The sequence below is a fragment of the Musca autumnalis genome, unplaced genomic scaffold (assembly GCF_047663935.1).
Source record: "Musca autumnalis isolate F117 unplaced genomic scaffold, ASM4766393v1 scaffold_5, whole genome shotgun sequence".
Classification (NCBI taxonomy): domain Eukaryota; kingdom Metazoa; phylum Arthropoda; class Insecta; order Diptera; family Muscidae; genus Musca; species Musca autumnalis.
The window spans coordinates 31,441,462-31,463,856 of record NW_027412088.1 but is presented as its reverse complement, the minus strand read 5'-3'; the positions used below and the strand labels follow the sequence as shown (position 1 = coordinate 31,463,856).

Here is a 22,395-nt window from a genome sequence, read left to right as displayed (position 1 = left end):
TTAAGAAAAACAATAAACCTTTAATAAATTCAAACCAAACCAAAGTCTTTTAATAAGCGAAACGGGGATAAGGTTATTAGAAATTACCAAAATCTTAAAAATCATCAATCATCAAATCATTAAAATCTCAGAAATAATTATCAAAAATCTTTAGTTTCGGGTAACATATATTTATTTATATAAAATAAATTTAAAAATATTCAATTTACAAAATATTTAAACACTGCACAAATATATATGTATGTAAATACTATGTATTTGGCTACACGTGTAATACATATTGATAAATTATTCTAAAACACATTGATATAAACTAATAGCTTCTGTCTGTTATTAGTATGGTCATATTTCATAAAAGAGGATACGCAAACGAGAGCTGCTTCTAAATTTTCCACTATGTTCTTTTTTTACAAATTTTATTTTTTATTTTTCTAATAGAAATGTTTTTGGCAATAATTCCATAATACTAGTGCACAAAACACGAAACGGTGGACTTAGGGGCTTGGCAGCATACAAGGGGAAATCCTTTTTAACCCCAAATTCGGCTAAAAACTGACGACAAACACCACAAGGTGTGGTGAATGAGCCCTCCTGTTGGGCAACAACAGCACATGCAACAAAATCACGTTTACCTTCACTGCAGAGAAGACACACAAGAAAAATGTTTATTGACAAATTGAGTTCATCATTGTAACTTATTTATTTCGAAATGTATTTGTTGGGGTTAATGGAGGGTATGGTTATTAGCATAGACAAATGAATTGTATAGACAAAGAAATGCTCTCACCAATGTTGTTAACATTGAGTTTGTTGAAAGAACGACTCAATTAAAAATGCCAATAAACACGATTTAATAATCTATGTGGGGTTAGTATTTGACGAAATCTATATCCTCAGATAGAAATAGAGAAGAAAATCTTTCCATTTTCCCCAAAAATCGCCTTCGAACAATTTTGAGTTTTTCTGTTTGAGTCGGTTGACAGCACATTACATGAGTATTTCTTTGTCTATATGATAATTTGTCTATGTTATTAGATTCATGGATGATTAGATATGGAAATGCTGGCTTTGATAATTATGATGATAAAAATATGATATTGATGTTTTAGAAGAAGAAAGATTTAAAAGATAGGTTCTTAAAATCGAAACACAATGGACGAACTGCCTCCGAGTAAAGCAGTCACCCAAACTATGAGATTGCATCGCATCCTTGAACCTGAGCCTAAAAACTGCCTAAAATCGAACATTGTGTATGCATTTCATAGAAAAAAACTTGGGCCAATATTTTTTTTCATATGACCTCAAAATTGGTAGGTTGGTAAGTTTTTCATGGTTGGTTAGTCATGACCAAACATCAAATATAGGTATGAGGTAGAGAAGCTTTAGGGGTTGATTACACTGTGCGACACGGCGTTTTTCCCTATCACTTCAACTTTCGCGGTTATGGGCTCCCAAAGACCTGAGGCTTTGAGGTCAAAAGGGATCATTTTGTACGACACATATCTTCTTAACCGCTTGGAATTTGGGATTACTCGTGGAGGCAATGTTGTAGTCCTAAAGAATAATAATTGTGAACACATAAAATCCATTCAGCTTCATCTTCAAGGTCAAAATTGTCAAGGTCAAATTTCCATTCTATTTTTTTCTCTGATTTTAGTCTGCAGATATCAAACCGATAAAAATTGAAGCAAACAACCAAATAGTAAAACGTTGCTTAGATTTCAATAAACAATTCTAGAACAAACGAACTCTGTAGAAACGGTACTTAATGGCCAAAATAGATAAACAAATGAGATTTGTATCCTCTTTTCTCGGTTTCACCAGCTGATCAAATATGAAAAGTCAAATCCCTTTATAAAAAAATTATTTTTGTTGTAATTTCCCCAACAACATAAAGAAAGTTTTGACATAACATATTCAAAATTTTACGATGCCACTACCTGGGTAATTGTGCCACGATCTATAGCTAAAGGTTCAAACACTTATTTTAATTGTATGTTTTTCTCTTCTGGCAACGAAACTTCAGTTTAGTTGCTATCTATAATCGACACCTTACATCGCGGTTTCAAAATATATGGTGGTAGTAAGCAGTACCGAATTCAAACAGCTTGTTATATCGACGCCTCCAAACAATAGTATGCTAAGTCGACTTAGCATGTTTTCAAGTTCTTTACATTTTTACATTTTACGTCCTTTAACTTAAATTCTGTCAAATTTTGGTAATGATCGGTCAATCCGAACAGAAGTTATAAACAAATGTTTACTTAGCATTGTAAATAAGGTCAAAGAAAACTATAAACTTTGAGAGCTTCTCCTGCAAAACTCACTTTTCAGACTTAGCATACTATTATTTGGAGGTGTCGATATAAACAAAAAATTTTTGCAGTCACCATATTAGACCCCCAGACGGCATTGAGATCGTAACGTATGCGGATGATTGTACGTTTCTGGCGTCGGGTACCTATCCTGATGATATCTATGAGAGACTGAACTCCTATTTAACCGATCTTACCCCCTTATTCCACGCGAGGAATATGCAGATATCCGCCACTAAATCGATGGCCACTCTGTTCACCACATGGAAGAGAGTTGAATATCAGGGTCGATGGTAGCAGAATTCCGACCACAAACTGCCCCAAAATTCTAGGGGTCGCATTCGACACCACTTTTACGTGGTCCTCGCATGCCACAGTTATCTGCTATAAACTGAAATGTAGGAACAAGATCCTCAAGTCCCTAGTCGGCAGCACTTGGGGAGCAGATAAAGAAACCACGTATAAAGCGATATGTCGGTCTGTGGTTAGCTATGCGGCGCCAGTTTGGTCCACGAATTTATGTGACACGTAGTGCGATAAGATTCAAATTTGTCAGAATGCCGCCTTGAGAACAGCAACAGGTTGCCTCCTCAAATCTACAGTGGACCATCTACATGAGGAAACAAAGATTCTTCCAGTACGACAACATATAGGAGAGAACCTCTAGATCAATAGGCATATCAGGCAGGTTTGAACAGCATTCACACAGACACAATTGCTAAGGCCATAAGCAATTATTGTGTGAATGCAGTCATTGGAGTACATCCCCCATCTATAGCAGCTGAAGAGTGTCAGCTGCCACGACAAATCAGAGTAGTTAGTTTTGGCTCAATTACGCTCGGGATATTGCAGTCGCCTAAATTCCTATTGGGCGGGAATCGATCGCACCGTGCAAGACATCAGCCCAGTATGCGGCATGGGCCCGCACGATACTAAGCACCTATTCAACTGCCCCGCCAAACCTACTCATCTAACTCCAGTGGATCTGTGGTTACATCCCATCGAAGTAGCCACTTTCCTGGAACTGGAGTAGACCCAGATCCAGATTGAACAGAGCGACGAACATACGAATATAATAATAGAACACTGTTACAACAACAATAACAACCAGAAAACAGAACAGAAATACAGAGCACCCTGAGAGTGACAGGGCGAAAAGGAGTGTGCTAGGGCGAAAAGGAGTGTCCTACGCCGTAAAAGAGCCCTCTCAGCCTAGCTGCTATCACCACAATTTATGATGAGAGATGTTTTCAATTTTTCAGCAGTTTCCAACCGATCATCAAACCTATGCTGCTACAACAACAACAAGAGCGGTATTGTTGACGTCATACGAAACTTGAGATCATCCAAAGGGCTACACGAAATCTGAATGGTATGCTCAATCAACTGGATGATCCTGAAGCTTGATACTATTTAATAGGTATCTTCAATTTATCGTTAACCTCTCATGTTTTACAAAAAGTTTGGAAAGTTGGTAGGGTGATCCCGCTAGAAGAGCGTGACAATGATATCAGCAAAGGTAAATCGTACAAACCGATTTCCCTTTTGGTCGCCAATAGCGAATATTCTAGAGGCACTACTAGAGGCACAAATGTTAGCGCTACGCAGTGGAAGAATATTCAAATCTGTCAGAATATCGCCCGCAGGACTACAACAGAGTGCCTCCTCAGTGACAGGCTACCCCCAACCAGGGACGTCAGGAAATATCTTCATGATCTAAAGAGAAGTCCAAAGGTAAAGAACGATAACCTCTAGACCAACGAGCCTATCAGGAGAGGATATCATTCACATCGATGCAGTCGCGCAGGCAGTACGGAGATAAAATCCCCTTTCTCCAGATTTTTTATGGACGTAACCAATCCAATTTGCAGAATTTTTGAGTCTGAGGAAATAGAGCCATTTGCGTTGCTACAACAACAACATAAGTGCGAAAGTTTTAAACGTGTGTGAGGTACTGAAAACGTTGTCGAATATAGTTCATATTCGAACATACTTTAAGTTTGAGAGAAATATTACGATATGCATAGTTTAGACCATTGTCAGTTGCTCCTTTCATGCCAAACTCCCATTTTAGTGTATCATCGTAGGATTTTTTAGGGCTTCAGACTATGTCAGGATGCCAACAAAAAGCAATATATCGCCTTAAACAGGACCAAAACGTGTTCCTATGGTAAACATTTAAAAACCATCCTTAGAGGAAAAGGATGACATTTTGTGAGGGTGGTGTCCAATATATTCAATCTTGGAACTTGTTGTGCGTTTGGAAGACCTTTTACGATGTGCTAAGATTCGGACAAATCAATTCGAAAATCATGGTGCTGATCGGAAGAGGTCTTGGCTCCCAAAAATAATTGTACTGACTGTGAAGCAAAATGCTTCAACAATTTTAAAACGATCCACGACACAAAAAACTGATCTTTTCCGAAAAAAAATTCTGGAAGAAATATTACGTTGTACAAAGTTTTCAGTAAATAGTGAACCGATATGGCCCATCTTTGAGCTTGATCTAAGTCTGGCAAAATGCTATGAGGTGCAAAGTTTGAACCAAATCGATCAGCCAGCCAGTCGGATGGACGGAGATGTATATATTGCCTCCAAATTGTCAGAAACGAATTTCGTCCTAACATGCTCGAGTCCTAAATCAGTACATAAAATCAGGGTTGTTGTGCAGACACATCGCTTGCTGAAGATCTGGAAGGGTCATCGGGTAATAGAAATCCATACCCTATGATTGGAACCAAAGGGTTCTATATCCCCTTTGCAAAAAAATTGGATAATTCTGTATGTTCAATGAAATAAAAAGTTTGGACCAAATGGGTTGTTCTTTTTTATGCCCTAAGCATTTATGCTAACGAGGGTATATACACTTTCATACGGCCAAAATGTGCCTCATCGAAATAATGGTTTTAGACCCCAAGTATGTTTGGACGAAATGTGTTTCAGACAATTTGGAGTTGATTTAGCCATGTCCGTCTGTCTGCCTGGCTGGGGCGCGCGATCAGTCGAAAACGGAGCAACGGATTCGGTTCAAAATTTGGCTTTTTTAATATTTTCCCCCAACTTAGTTTAAGTTCGAAGATGGGTTATATCGGTCCACTCCTTCCGGTACCTCCCCCACAAAAGTTCGAAAATGTTCGACAAATTTGTGCGCACGATAACTCTTGAAGGGAGTAACCAATTTGGCCCACACTTTGTACATCGTGCAAGTTCTACCAGACTTAGATGAAGTTTAAATATAGACTCAATCGATCCACTCCTTCGGGTACCTCCCACACAAAATTTCGAAAAGGTTTAGTTTAGGACCTGCTCTCGAATCGCTTTGATTTTTTTTGTACCAACTTGTATTTGCTGTCCCCCATACGACGGTACGAGTTTCATAAGGGGCAAGTCCATAATTCCTAAGAAAATAGCCTGAAAGGTGCAAAAAACCCCTATGACACCGTGTATAGTGGTTGGAGCGCAAGATAAATCTCGAACGGATCTGCCAATTCGGTCCAAAATTTGACCTTCGTAATATTTTGTCCAAACATAGTTTAAGTTCGAAGATAAACCATGTCGGTCCACTCCTCACAAAAATTCAAAAATCTTCTGAAAAAATATGCGCACGATAACTCTTGAAGGGAGTGACTGATGTAATCCATACTCTGCACATCCTAATATATCTACCAGATATAGATCAGGTTCGAATATTCTGCACTCCTTGGGGTACCTTCCACACAAAATTTCTGATAAGTTCACTTTAAGACCTGCTCTCGAATCACTTTGATTTTTGTTGAAGCGATTTTCATTCGCTACCTCCATTACGACCGTAAAAGTGTTTTCAGGAGCAGGTCCATATTTCTTGGGAAAACATTCCTAAAGGTGTAAAAAGCCCTATGTCACCATATGTGGCTCTCGAACTGTTCTACCGATTTGGTGCAACATTTGGTCTTCGTCATATTTTATCAAAACTTAGTTTCATGGGGGCAATACCGGTTCCCAACTTCCGGTACTTCTCCCCAATATTTAAAAAATGTCACTAAAATGTTAAGACGATATCACTTGAATGGTGCAACCAATTAGGTCCAAACTTTGGATCTCCTAATATTTTGTCAAAATTTAGTTTAACTTCTAAAATGGCCCATATCAGTCCTCCCTAAGGGTACCTCCCCTACAAAAGTTCAACATTTGTGTTAATGAAAAAGGGCCACAAAATTCTGAAGATACGCTAAATACATTCGATCTGTCCGTAGATGAAAGTTTCAATTCACATTGGCTGAGGGTATACCTCTGTCGGCAAAACCGACTGACACTTTTTTACTTGTTAGTGATTTTTTTAACTCTTGTGGGTGATTTACCGCCATCATTATACTTTATCTAAGATTCGCAGAAATATTACGATATGTAAAGTTTGGACCAATGCAGTACTCAGTTCGGGAGTTATCATGCGTACCAGCCGCAACACATGGTTGCCGTAGGTGCTTTTTTATAGGTTTTGTCAATTTCCCTAGGAACTATGGACTTACCCCTGAAAAAATTGTACTGCCGTAATAGGGGGTCCGAGGACAACCTGTTGCACAAAAAATCAAAACAATTGGAGAGGTGGTCTTAAACTGCACTTTTCCCAAATTTTGTGTGGGAGGAGCAGAAGTTGACCGATATATTCCATATTCAAATCCATTCTATGTCTGGTAGAAATATTGCGATGTGTAAGATGTGGACCATATCAGCTACTCCCTTCGAGAATTACTTTCGTGATCACTTTTTTTGCTAAAAATTTTGAATTTTTTGTGAGGGAGGTAGGTACCCGAAGGTGTGGACCAATATGGCACATCTTCGAAATTGAAGATTGGACAAAATATTATAATTGTTCCACAAACATCCCATAAGGAATAAGGGAGAGCTGACATGAATCGGGGTACACTCATTGATATGAGAGAAGTCTCCCTTGGACAAAATATTACGTCAGCCAAATTTTGGATCGAATCAGTTGCTCAGCTCGAGAGTTATCGTGATATCCAGCCAACCCAGACAGACGGATGGACAATGCTAAATCGAATCCAAATTGTTTGTCTGGAACGGATATCGTCTAAACATACTTGGGGTCTAAAACCATAATTTGGATGAGGCACATTTTGGTCGTATAAAAGTGTATATACAATCGCTGCCTAAAGGCTGATGGCACTCAAGATGGCATTCCATCGAACATCAATCAAACTTGGATATCGTTTAATTTGATGTTCGAACACCATGAACATTTTGAATAGAAATTAAGACAATTACCAAGTAGTGCGCCACAAATAGGGGTAATTGCAGCAGTCATATTATTGTTGCACATTGAGTTGTCAGTCCTTGGCTAGTAACTTGGCTGGATTGTGATTGAACGCCAGACTGCAGTCCTAGTTGTTCGTATAACACAAACAAAGTCGAAGCAATTTTGTTGGTTTATTTACTATTTTTGCAATAGTAATACGAATTGACTGAAAATTGCCAGTACGAGCTTTGTTTTTTCACTTCCATTCAGCTTACGTGTCTCTCCTACAAACAGAGACTTGGCGCAAGTAAACTTGGCTAATGTTTATTGAGACTCTGTATGTTATTCTATAGCAATGAGCAATTTTATGCAGGTATGTACAGTGACACAGAAAAGTGTACATACACCCTACAAAAATGCAGTTTTGGCTAAATTGTTGGGTTTTTTACAGCAACAACTGCACTGTGTGGCTCCTTGGTGACAAAATAACCATAATTACACAAATTTATTTTAATCTAATGCGTATATTTAATACAATTGAAGAAATTCAATTTTCACAACACAGAAAAGTATACATACACCCCAAGGAAATACGAGTATTATCGTAAAATTTATGGAATTAGTAGCAAAATTTATAAATTTTTTAGTTTTGGCGAGTGTCTCTGGGTGTCTGAGATATATTTTAGAGAAAAGAAAATAATTTTGTGGGGTCAAATGCCGTTATTTAGGGTCAAATTTCTTATATACCTCGTTAAAGCTGACCCTGGCTTAATTTTTTGCGTTTTTAGGTATTGTACCTTACGAAAAGCACAAAATTCGTATCAGATGGCAAATCTTGAGACCCTAGAAAGCTTTGAAGTTGTTTTTGTGCGTAATATACGTTCCTGAACGTCGATAAATGCACGTTTTCCCTCAGATTTCTCAGGAAGTGAATAGATTCCGCGGAATTCTTGGTGCAAATTACATATAGATGGCCTTGAATTGCCTTGTAATATTGTCGGATACAATCCTTGGGCATCAATTGACTCAGAAATGTACAATTATACGAAACGTTTCGCGCCTATAGTAACGGTAATGATCATAATACGATAACGCCGTTGTTCACAGTACAAATTTCATGCTTTTTTGGTAGTGCTTATATTTTGTTGCTTTAGAAGCTTTGGGAACAGGTTTGTAACAAAATATGTCTCATTTCTGATTCAATTAATGCCCAAGGATTGTATCAGACCATATTACAAGGCAATTCAATGCATTTTGTATGTAATTTGCGCCAGGAATTCAGCGGAATATATTCACTTCCTGAGAAATTTGAGGAAAAACGTGCATTAATCGACATCCAGGAAAGAATATTTTGCTCAATAACAACTCCAAAGCTTTCTTGGGTCTCAAGATTTGCAATCTGAAACTAATTTGGTGTTTTTATAAAGTACAATACCCAAAAAACGCAAAAAATGAAACAAGGGTCAACTTTAACGAGGTATATAAGAAATTTGACCCTAAATAACGGCATTTGACCCCCAAAAATTATTTTCTTTTCTCTAATATATATCTCAGACACTCAGAGACATTCGCCAAAACTAAAAAAATGTATAAATTTTGCTATTAATTCCATACATTTTACGATAATACTCGTATTTCCTTGGGGTGTATGTATACTTTTCTGTATTGTGAAAATTGAATTTCTTCAATTGTATTAAATATACGCATTAGATTAAAATAAATTTGTGTAATTATGGTTATTTTGTCACCAAGGAGCCACACAGTGCAGTTGTTACTGTAAAAAACCCAACGATTTAGCCAAAACTGCATTTTTGTAGGGTGTATGTATACTTTTCTGTGCCACTGTATGTATGGGGTGTATGGCGTTATCAGAAATGACAATAATTTGTATTACGAAAAAGGGGGTTTCCCACTTACCTTATGGCTTTTGCTGCGGCTGTTCTTTCAGCACATATCCCAGCAGTATAGGCTCCATTTTCAATATTACATCCAGTGTAAATTGAACCATCTGAAGTGCGAATGGCTGCTCCAACTGCAAAATTGCTGTATGGACAATAGGCATGTTTGCGAGCTTCCACGGCAGCTAAAATTAATTCTCGTACTGGAGCATCTGAAAGAAATTAAAAGGAAATATCATTCGTAGTTGGTTTAAGTATTTACAATTGATGGTTTCACTTAAGGACCCAGGAAAATGTTGTCCAAAAGAAAGATTTCGGTAAAGAAACCAATAAAGTGTTACCCAAACGGAAATTAAGATTTTTTGAAAGGTGCATAAATTCTTTTTATTGGCCATCACACCATTGCAGACACACCTGCCTGGGAGGGAGGCATTTATCAATGGCTAATATATTTAATGGAACACATCTTCTTGATAAACTGATAATATCACTCAAACTGATAATATCACTCATGTACCAGAATCAACAATAGAAGAATTCGAGATTTTCATCACATCTCCATTTCTTACCTAATGTATCAAATTCCCGAATGTTAGCCTCATCTTTGACACCATTTACAAAATAATTAGACATTTTGGTATAAACTTTGGTATAATTTAGACAATTAAAGCCAGTGATATGATGGGAAAGTTCCAATTAGGATGAATTCTCGTCTTTCTTTGTCGCTTTGTTGTAGTGGACTAAAATGACAGCTTGTGTTGGTATACAGAAAACAGCTGATTGTTTGGCAATAATTAAGGGAGACACATACTAAAAAGAGGATTCATTATTTTGCTAAATAAACAAACAAAATTATTATTTTTATGATTTCAAACTAATAATAACTTGTTATTAAATAATTTCAATGAAGATAAATTGTATAATTTTAAATATCTTCTATAACCTCTTCATTTCTTCTATGAAAAGTTATTTTCTTTCAAAGAGACTCTTAACTCTCTTTCCATTATAACTCTCCCCTGGACAATTGTTGTTCTTTTTGACAATTTATGTCTTTGTCACATGGCTGTATAATTTGCGTACTAAATTTTGGGTACTAAAATTATACCCTACGTCAACCGTGATTCATCTGGGTTTATTTTATGAAATAATTGAAATTACAAGCAGTGCAAGACAAATTAGACCGTGGACGTGTATTATAAAGTGTGCCTACGATCCCCAAGAAAGTCGAGCAGGCAATAACAACAAAGTTATTGCAAATCACAAATAAAACGTGTCAAAATAAGGGCAGCATTTTAACGCCAACACCACCTCCAACTTCATCAATAACAACAACACAACAACCACTGAAAAAATGGTAGATGTGGCCTCCGATAATCTTGAATTGCCACCTTTACGTAGTCTCGATGATTTTGTACTGGGTTCGGCTAGATTCCAAATACCCAACATCAAGGATTTCGATAAATGGGGCAATCGTGTGGTGAAGAATTTACTCTACTATCAAACCAATTACTTCCTCCTGTTTTTGGCCATCTATGGTCTAATGATGATTGTCAATCCAGTGAAAATCATTTGTGGATTAACCGTGCAGGCTATGATTATTGCCATTATCTTGCATTTCTTCAGTGGTCAAACGAGGTTTGTTCGCTTGAGGGTTCCCGCTGGCGGCGATCAACAGAAATGGTATATTCTTGGTGGAGCATTGTTGGTTGGATATTTATTGCTGCATTGGTTTGATGCTATTCTGTTGTCTTGCTTTACTCTATTGTTGCCATTTTCTCTTACATTCATACATGCTTCCTTACGTCTGAGGAATTTGAAGAATAAGGTCACAAATTTGGCTACTGGTGTTAGTTTGAGTCCCTCCACTCCAATGGGTGTATTTTTGGATGCATTCAATATTGCTGCTGATCGTGTGATGAGTTAAATTAAGTAAAAGAGGAGCGGGAGGACGGACGATGAGAAGGAGTTTTATGGAATGAGACAAGATTCATACAGCAACAACAATTACATAAACAATAACAACAAGATTTATTTTTAATTAAATGATGGTGGTAATGAGAATGATTTGATTAGTCGTTGGAAACGTTTTTATATACCAACCAGAAGGAGGAGCTGGAAGATAATCAAAAACATTTGGTAAGTCGCATACATTTGTACATCATAATTTATTAAATCAAAGCTTTTACACACCTTATTTTAGTGGGGTCGTCTTTATGTGTGCTATGGTGTAGGGAAAAGAAGATTAATTAGTTTCAAGTTTATTGCGTGACCGTAAAAAACAAAATCAAATGTCTATACCAACCTAAATATATTTGCTAAACATCACAACAATCACATTTTGGTTTTGTAGTACGATAATAACTGCACCATTATCTCAAAAGGGCTTAACCCACTTAGCGCCGAGAATTTTTTTTGCGAGAAAACTTAAAATTGCTTATGAAAACAAGTAAGAAAGTATCAGTCAGCTTTGCTGACACAGATATACCCTCAGCCTGTATATATTGAAACAATTTTTTTCCAAAAAACGTATGTATTTAGGGGTTTTTAAAAATTTTGGGAATTTGAACCGACAAAAATTTTCATTAGGATTAGAGATCAAAAGTTTTGCGGAGGAGATACTAAAAGGAATGAATCTACATTGACCATTATGAAAGTGGATCACCAGCCACTACTTATGGTGCCATAGGGGGTTTTTACATCCTTCGGGATGTTTGCTCAAGAAGTATGGACTTGCCCCTGAAAAAACGTTTACCATCGTAACTGGTAACTGAGGCAGCGAATGCAAGCTGCTTCAACCAAAATTAAAGTGATTCGATAGCAGGTCTTAAAGTGAACTTATCCGAAATTTTGTGCGGGAGGTACCGGATGGAGCAGACAAACATATTCCATATTTGAACCTGATCTATATCTGGTAGATATATTAGGATATGTAAAGTATGGACCAAATCGGCCACTCCCTTTTTTTCGGAACATTTTTGAACTTTTGTGGGGGAGGTACCTGAAGAAGTAGACCGATATGGCTTATCTTCGAACTTAAACTATGTTTGGACAAAATATTACTAAGGTCAAATTTTGGACCGAATCGGCAGATCCGTTCGAGAGTTATCTTGCACTCCAAACACCTCACATGGTGTCATAGTGTTTTTTTTTTGCAACTTTGGGGCTATTTTCTCAGGAAGTGTGGACTTGCCCCTGATGAAACTTGTACCGTCGTATGGAGGGCAGTAAATACAAGTTGCTAAAACAAAAATCAGAGCGATTCGAGAGATGGCCCTAAACTGAACTTTTCCGAAATTTTGTGTGGGAGGTACCCGATGTCTATATTGAAACATTATCTAATGGGCCGATTCCTTACAGCGAGGCGACTCGTGTCGCGTTGCCAGTTGCAATTTTTCCATTACGTATGGCAAAAGTCGCACGACGCGTCCAATTTTGTCGCCGTAATGTTCATTTTCCGGCGACAACAAATTAGCTGTCGCCGTTCATTTTTACTAACGAATAAAAATAAAATAAAAAAAAAATAAAAATAACTTGTTATCGACGATTATTTTCTATCGCTGTACGTAGTGCATTTTTTAAATTTTGTCGCAGAGACGATAGACGACGCGACATGACTCGCCTCGCTGTACGGAATCGGCCCATAAGTTTAGTACACATTTTACGATGAGCAAAATATGGACCAAATCGGTTACTCCCTTTAAGAGTTATCGTACATACAAATTTTCCGAACATTTTCGAACTTTTGTGGGGGAGGTACCGGAAGGAGTGGACTGATATAACCCATCTTCGAACTTAAACTAAGTTTGTACAAAATATTACGAAAGCCAAATTTTGGATCGAATCGGTTGATCCGTTCGAGAGTTATCGTGCGCTCCAGCCAGGCAGACAGACTGACGGACGGACATTGCTCAATCGACTCCAAATTGTCTGAAACACATTTCGTCCAAACATACTTGGGGTATAAAACCATTATTTCGATAAATGCTAAGGGTATAATAACGTAATATTTTTTCCAAAATTTGAAGATAAGCCAAATCTGTAAATTGCTTTGGGTACCTCATCCAGAAAAGTTCACAATTTTTTGCTAAAATAGTGCACACAATAACCCTCGAAGGGAGTAATCGATTTGGTCCAACTTTTCTCTAGAAGATGGACCATATTGATACTCCTCTTAGTTGACTTCCCACACAGAATGTTTCGGATCGTTTAATTTATTTTGTAGCAGGTTGTCCTCGAGGCGCATATACGGCTGTAGGCTCTGAAAAACCCGGCCGGCACCAACTGAAATAACTGATGATCAGGAGTTTTTCATCTGAGCAATATGGAAATGTCCGCCGCCAAATCCACTGCTACACTGTTTACCAGGTGGAACGTTTGAAATGACTCTTCCTCTGGATATATTGGTTGATGGTGTCCTGAGAGCCACCGTGGTGCAGTGGTAAGCACGTCCAACTTGCACTCAAAGCTTCTGCGTTCCAATCCCTGACCAGAACATAAAATTTTCAAAATATCATTGATGTTGTTGGAACATATGTCCTGATTCCGACCACTAGGTACCCCAAGATATTTGATGGTGTTTAAGTCGTCCGATCAAGCCACATCTCGAGGGTGCTGACGAAGAAACCTTGTTGACTTCTTATAAGGCAAAATACCGGTTATGCGACGCCAGTGTGGTGTGCAAATGTTAGCGCAACGCAGTGGAAAAATATTCAAACCTGTCAGAATGGCGCCCAGAGGACTGCAACGTGAAGAGACGAAGATTTAAACGGTACATCGACACAAAAAGATGTTGCTGGACAGTTGGACAGGCTTTCCTTTCCCAGGCATGTCAGAAGAGATCTTCATGATCTGGAGAGAGAGGTCCATAGGTACAAGCGAGCCTATCAGGCATGCTTGTGTATGCTTATATTGTTTCGCAGGCTGTATGGAAGTGCAGTGTGGATGTCGTACTCGGAGACCCCCCCCCCCAGCTGCCAAAGCAAAAATGAGTGATTTTAGCCCAGTTAAGATCCGGACTATGCAGCCGCCTCAATCCATATTCGGATCGAATTGATGGTACGATACCCAACAGACATTTTTGGACACAGAGGAAACAGGATCAGATAACTGCATACAATATACCCTTTGCTATAATAACAAAAATTATCAGCATAGGTTAGGTTAGGGGATGTGCAGCCGGAAGTTTAAGAGGGGAGGAATAGTTTTAGAGAAGGAAAAAGTTTTATTTTTAATGGTAGGCAGAATATTTGAAACATGATTTACGCGTTCAGGTTGCGCTGTCCCAGCCACTTCAGATTTTTGATGATGTTGTAGATCACAGCAGGTTCCACAGTTGAGTAGAAAGTTAGACATGGTGGAAAGTGAACACCTACTAACCTATGCCGTCTATGAGCCAGGGCTGGACTACGACATGCTCGATCGTCTATAACTCCTCATCATCCTCACAGAGTCAGTCTGCAGTAGTCAGTAACATCCTCATCAAATTTGATCGTATGGGCCCTGATATAGCAGTGTCCAGTAATGACTCCCGTCGTTACTCTAACTTCAGCTTTACTCAGGTTCAACAGAGAGTTCGTTCTTTTGACTGGCATAGACGGCCATATGGATCTTGCCACAATGCACCTAGGTTCTTTATGACACAATTCACTGGCTCTTTCATCAGAGAACGTTTCAATTTTTGAAAGAAATGGCAAATGGGTGGTTTGATAGAGTCAGCGATAGCTAGATCTGTAGACTGCGATCCTCGTCTAGCTAATTCATCTGCTCTTTAATTACCCAGATAGTCGCGGTTTCCTGGTACCCAGCATAGCCGAAAGCCGTTAGTTAGCGTTCCCAAGGCTGATCTACACTTAAGGACGACATCGGATTTGATGTTGCAGGATTTGATGGCTTTAAGAGCCGCTTGACTATCCACAAAGATAGTCACCCATTCAAAGATTTCTGCATCCAAACTTTTTATCAATTCCGCTGCCTTCCAAATCGCAAAGATTTTAGCCTGGAAGACACTACAGTTGCTGTCTAGCCTGTAGGTGTACTCAAGAGATAGCCCTTCACAGTGGACGCCAGCCCCGGTACCTTCCTCCATCGTGGAACCGTCTGTATAAAAAGCCAGATCGTCCAGAGGGGGGTTACTGCGGTTCCAGTCGTCTCTACTAGGTATAACGACGTCTATATCGTCAAATCTCAGGACTGGTGATATATAGTCGCTCAGTTTTCCGCGTTGGTTCACCTTTATACCTGATTCGTTCAGGATACATAAATGCCCATAGGTACAACCGCGCCAGAGATCCTGTTCATGCAGCCGTAGGGCACTGCGAGTTGCCTGACACTTAATGCTGAGACTCAGTGGTTTTAAGTTCAGCATTGCGTTCAGAGCAGCCTGTGGTGTACTCCTGGTGGCTCCAGTTATGAGAATCGAGGCAGCTCTTTGTACCTTGTCAAGCCGGATGTCGATTTTTGGGGCAGTGATTGCCACCAAACAAGAGAACCATAGGATAAGATGGGTCTAACCACGGTGTTATACAACCAGTGTATAATCGATGGGTTTAGACCCCAACATTTCCCAATATAATTCTTACATGAATAAAGTGCAATCAATCCTCTCTTCGCCCTTTCCTCAGCATTCCTGTTCCATCGCAATTGACAGTCCAGGTCTGTGCCAAGGTACTTTACCTCGGGCTTTGAACCGCGCACATGTCACCGTTACTGTAATTAGATAGAAAGATTAGATTTAAGCTCTTTTTACCTACTGTACAAGTCCTCACCTTGTCCCCCTCGGACGCGGCGAAGATGTCGAAATTGACATTGCTTAGTCCAGAAACCTTATTTTTATAGATATAAGGCTCCTGGACTAAGACAATGTCCACTTCAGAGGTCGTGAGGAACAAGAGTAGTTCAGCGGCGGCGGCTTTGCAATGATGTAGATTAATATGTAAGATGCGCAGCCTTTGCCGCTTCCCTACCCTTACTGAGTTTCGTGGGATGGACTCAGTCGAAACCACCGCACCCATCCTGAACTGAAATTCAGTTTTCCCTCACGTTCTCAAATTATCAGCATAGCTTACAATTTGAGAATCTGATTAGACCGAAACTATAAAGGACAACACCTTCGGGTACCTTCCTCATAATTTTTTTTTGTTTAAGTGCAGTTTGAGGAATGTTCTGAAATTTTTCAAAGGTCATGTTTACAGGGATATGATGCTTTTTCATGGGCAAGTCCAGGCTTTCTGACATAATGACCAAAAATATCTAAAAACAATCGAAAGGAGCTGCTGGCGTTGATCCAATCTTCACACATCTTAATATTTTCTCTCAAACTGAAATAAAGTTCCAACATGGACTATATTGAACTACTCCTTTGAGTAACTCCCCCGGAGCATATTGATATTTTAATTGCTGGTAGTTTTTGTGATCATGGCTTCTATCCCGAAATGTTCCAATATTTAGAACCATTCCTTCATACACCTCTCGCACTAGAGTTTTTAAAATACCTTCTAAAGTCTTCTCTAGATGGCAGAAAGTGTTCACTAGGTCCTTTTAAGGTCTTCTACAGTGGACAGAGGACCTTTAAGGTCTTCTATAGTATACAGACGACCTTTTAAGGTACATATTCGCTAGTAGACAGAAGATCTTTTAAGGTCTTTCCTAATAGACAGAAGATCTAACGTCTTTTATAGTAGACAGAAGAACTTTTAAGGTGTTCACTAAGGTGTTAAGGTATCCGCTAGTAGGCAGAAGATCTTTTAAGTATTTGCTAGTAGACAGAAGACCTTTTAAGATGTTGTCTATTAGATACAAGATCTTTTAAGGTCTTATATAGAAGAAAGAAGACCTTTTAAGGTATCCGCTAAAAGACACAAGACCTTTTAAGGTATCCGCTATAGACAGAAGATCTTTTACGGTATTTGCTAGTAGACACTAAGGTGTTAAGGTATCCGCTAGTAGACAGAAGATCTTTTAAGTATTTGCTAGTAGACAGAAGACCTTTTAAGGGGTGACCACTAGTAGATAGAAGACCTTTTAAGTTCTTCTTTAGTAGACAGAGGACCTTTTAAGATGTTCTCTATTAGATACAAGACCTTTTAAGGTCTTATATAGAAGAAAGAAGACGTTTTAGGGTATCCGCTAGTTGACACAAGACCTTTTAAGGTATCCGCTATAGACAGAAGATCTTTTAAGGTATTTGCTAGTAGTCAGAAGACCTTTTAAGGTTTTCTATAGTAGGCAGAGGATCTTTTAAGATGTTCACTAGTAGATACAAGACCTTTTATGGTTTTCTATAGTAGAAAGAAGACCTTTTAAGGTATCCGCTAGTAGACAAAACTCTTCTCATGTTCCAATATTTAGAACCATTCCTTCATACACCTCTCGCACTAAAGTTTTTAAAATACCTTCGAAGGTCCTCTCTAGATGACAGAAGATGTGTACTATGTCCTTTTAAGGTCTTCTACAGTGGACAGAGGACCTTTAAGGTCTTCTATAGTATACAGACGACCTTTTAAGGTATTCGCTAGTAGACAGAAGATCTTTTTGGGTCTTTTCTAATAGACAGAAGATCTAAGGTTTTTTTTATACTAGACAGAAGAACTTTTAAGGTGTTCACTTAAGTGTTAAGGTATCCGCTGGTAGACAGAAGATCTTTTAAGTATTTGATAGTAGACAGAAGACCTTTTAAGATGTTCTCTATTAGATACAAGATCTTTTAAGGTCTTATATAGAAGAAAGAAGACCTTTTAAGGTATCCGCTAGTAGACACAAGACCTTTTAAGGTATCCGCTATAGACAGAAGATCTTTTACGGTAGTTGCTAGTAGACACTAAGGTGTTAAGGTATCCGCTAGTAGACAGAAGATCTTTTAAGTATTTGCTAGTAGACAGAAGACCTTTTAAGGGGTGACCACTAGTAGATAGAAGACCTTTTAAGGTCTTCTTTAGTAGACAGAGGACCTTTTAAGATGTTCTCTATTAGATACAAGACCTTTTAAGGTCTTATATAGAAGAAAGAAGACGTTTTAAGGTATCCGCTAGTTGACACAAGACCTTTTAAGGTATCCGCTATAGACAGAAGATCTTTTAAGGTATTTGCTAGTAGACAGAAGACCTTTTAAGGTTTTCTATAGTAGGCAGAGGACCTTTTAAGATGTTCACTAGTAGATACAAGACCTTTTATGGTTTTCTATAGTAGAAAGAAGACCTTTTAAGGTATCCGCTAGTAGACAAAACTCTTCTCATGTTCCAATATTTAGAACCATTCCTTCATACACCTCTCGCACTAAAGTTTTTAAAATACCTTCGAAGGTCCTCTCTAGATGACAGAAGATGTGTACTATGTCCTTTTAAGGTCTTCTACAGTGGACAGAGGACCTTTAAGGTCTTCTATAGTATACAGACGACCTTTTAAGGTATTCGCTAGTAGACAGAAGATCTTTTTGGGTCTTTCCTAATAGACAGAAGATCTAAGGTTTTTTTATACTAGACAGAAGAACTTTTAAGGTGTTCACTTAAGTGTTAAGGTATCCGCTGGTAGACAGAAGATCTTTTAAGTATTTGATAGTAGACAGAAGACCTTTTAAGATGTTCTCTATTAGATACAAGATCTTTTAAGGTCTTATATAGAAGAAAGAAGACCTTTTAAGGTATCCGCTAGTAGACACAAGACCTTTTAAGGTATCCGCTATAGACAGAAGATCTTTTAAGGTATTTGCTAGTAGACACTAAGGTGTTAAGGTATCCGCTAGTAGACAGAAGATCTTTTAAGTATTTGCTAGTAGACAGAAGACCTTTTAAGGGGTGATCACTAGTAGATAGAAGACCTTTTAAGGTCTTCTTTAGTAGGCAGAGGACCTTTTAAGATGTTCTCTATTAGATACAAGACCTTTTAAGGTCTTATATAGAAGAAAGAAGACGTTTTAAGGTATCCGCTAGTAGACACAAGACCTTTTAAGGTATCCGCTATAGACAGAAGATCTTTTAAGGTATTTGCTTGTAGACAGAAGACCTTTTAAGGTTTTCTATAGTAGGCAGAGGACCTTTAAGATGTTCACTAGTAGATACAAGACTTTTTATGGTTTTCTATAGTAGAAAGAAGACCTTTTAAGGTATCCGCTAGTAGACAAAACTCTTCTCATGTTCACAGAAGACCTTTTAAGGTATTCTATAGTAGACAGAGGACCGTTAAAGTCTTCTATAGTAGAAAGAAGTTCTTCTAGGGTCATATCTAGTACACAGAGGACCTCTAAGGGTCTTCTCTAGTAGACAAAAGATCTTCTAAGGTCTTTGTGGCCTTTTTACAACGCAAGCCCGATTGGCTCCTTTTTACTTGTTAAATTATGTACTATACTATTATTGTCTTTATTTTTGTTCACATGACACAATTCACAGTATTATGTGTACGTTCACATGTCAGTACATTCTACACCTAAACTATTTTCTCTTAATAAGATTATTTGTTTAAAATGTTAAAAAAATATATATTTATTCTTTCTATTCTTTCTAGATGTCCCCAATATGGACCTTTTTACTAGAACGTCGAAGGAATGGATGTGGATCATCTTTTTACCTTGTAGTGTTTAAAGCCAAATATATAATGACACAAAACTAATGTTTTATTATCTCAATTATAATACATCAACGATTTTTCAAATCTATACAACAGTTGATAGCACGACTAATCAAAACGTATCTTATTTATAAACCTTTTTGAAAAATGGGAAACAACGTGTTTGTTTCAGTTTACGTTATCTTATGCAAAGTTCATTTAATACAATGATAATGTATGTATGTGTATATAAATAGAGTATTGAATTTATATCAATATAATTTATTGTCTTATAACATATTTGTAAACATAAACACTCTTCAAGATGTGTGTCTTGTCCACGAAATGAAAAAAAGAAGAAAATTTAAAACTCTTTATGATTAATTGTGTTTTTTCCCTTCTTTGCTTTTATATTTATTCTCCTTTCTCACCACAGAAAATATAACGAATTTTTTTTATAAAGTATTTCCGCAATTTTTAAATAAAACCAACAAAAAATATTCAAATATTTTTAATTTCATTGTTGTTATATATGAAAGAAAATACGAATACGAACAAGAATAAAAAAACCAAACTCCATTAAAATTCTTTAGTATATAATAATTTATTTTTTATATACTAATGACATATATATTAAAATGAAAACAGTTAATAAAAAAAAAAACAAAAACTTATAAACTTATTTTTTCTTTCAATTACAAATCCTAGTAAATCTCAATGTTTGATTAACAAATTAGCAACAATGTTTGTTGATACATTGGCGTTTATCATCTTCTAAGAGAAGCGATAATAAATGCCACAACAAAACCTAAAGGTCTATGAAAATGACGTAATGCCTATTTGTATACAAATTAATCATTGGTAATTTTGTACATTGTGTGTGTTTGTAGTTTGTACAGTATATTTCATAGGAATTGATTGTGATTGACGACAATCAGAGATACATAATTTCTTTCAAATGAATCAACAGAACATAAAAGTTAATTTTTTATTCAAGGGAAATATTGTTGGGACGATTATTAACGGTTAATGACAAACTATTATTTAATTTATATTCCTTAACTTCATTTTATTAACACCTTTAAAATAAAAATTCACTAATCTATCTATATGTATATGTATATAAAGTAGAAAAATGTTTGTAGGTTTGTTGGTTTGAAGTTTATGGACCCAAAACCGCTGAACCGATCTTCATGAAATTTTCAGAGTATATCACTCATGGCCTATGCCAAAATCAAGGATGTTTGAACACGTATGTTAGATATATTCACTGGACAATAGCCGTAGACTATCCCCGCATTTTCAGATACAATATCAGGAACCTATGACTTATCCTGATGACGTTATTTTAGTTTATAGTACTAAAATACGTAATTTTTCAAAGTCCGATCTGGGTTGTCAATAGTTTCCCTATATATATTCACCACAGATATTCCAAAAACAGTTTGGATCGAGCACATGTAATCTTCTGAAAGAATTTATTATGAAAAAACATCAATAAAATATGTTTTGCGACCGCAGATAACCAAAATGTGAATAAAAATGGTAGAATATGGTCCTAAATCATATATAAAGAGTGAAAGCTTCTGGAGATGTTGAATATTATAGTTATAAATTTCTTTTGTTCAGAGACTCATAATGAAATTTGATTTGGAACATTTCTTCTTTTGACACAATCCCCAAAAAGTGAAGTATATTAGGAGATGTTGACTCAGTATGGAATTAATTTTAATTAAGAGTCTAAAAGTTTAACAAATAATTTCTACCTGTAATATCTAATTTTGTAACGTCATTATTCTTAACAAAGTATTTAACTTAGATATCTAGTTTGTTCTGGGACTTATAGTGAAATTTTGTGTAGAATATTTCTTCTTTTAACAACTTTCGTCTAAAACTAAATTTCATGTTACTTTCATGCATCAACCCGAAAAAAGAACAAAACAAATTTATTCAAAAAATATTTGGGTGTTTTGGTGGCAAATTTGATGTATATATTTTCTTGATATATATTACAAATACATATTTCATTTATTCACCGACTTATATTGAAATTTGATGGAGATCTTTTTGGTCTTTGACGTCTTCTATCTAGAATGAAGTTTTGTGGGACAAAACTTAATAATCTCAGATATAGTACAACATTAACCCTAAAACGTGATTTTACTTTTGGCAGTTTCCTGGCGTTTAGGTACGATATAGAGTGTATTCGGGGACCTATAGTAAAATTTTATGACAAATAATTTTGTAGAATATTTTGACCTGTTACGATCACATTTTAAAGAAGTTTTTAAAACTTTTTGAAAAAAGGGACCAAAAAGACCCCTTTAGTGACTCGCATGAGGATTAATTTTTTCATAAAAAGATACCTCGCATTCTTGTCAGTAATATTGCCAAAGACACTATATACCTAAAA

At 37.0% G+C, this 22,395-nt stretch overlaps 2 protein-coding genes across 2 annotated transcripts; one reads left to right on the top strand and one right to left on the bottom strand.

The window, feature by feature from the left end:
- Positions 1–414: 414 nt before the first annotated feature.
- Positions 415–10,157, bottom strand: LOC141406799 (cytidine deaminase). Its single transcript, XM_073992837.1, has 3 exons — positions 10,016–10,157; positions 9,466–9,658; positions 415–637 (listed from the first exon to the last, which is right to left on the bottom strand). Exons 1-3 carry the CDS (start codon positions 10,077–10,079, stop codon positions 424–426), a joined length of 471 nt encoding a protein of 156 aa, XP_073848938.1. The 5' UTR covers positions 10,080–10,157; the 3' UTR covers positions 415–423.
- Positions 10,158–10,251: 94 nt separating this feature from the next.
- Positions 10,252–20,660, top strand: Jwa (PRA1 family protein Jwa). The gene is made up of 2 exons (XM_073992835.1): positions 10,252–11,582; positions 19,941–20,660. Exon 1 carries the CDS (start codon positions 10,798–10,800, stop codon positions 11,368–11,370), a length of 573 nt encoding a protein of 190 aa, XP_073848936.1. The 5' UTR covers positions 10,252–10,797; the 3' UTR covers positions 11,371–11,582; positions 19,941–20,660.
- Positions 20,661–22,395: the final 1,735 nt, after the last annotated feature.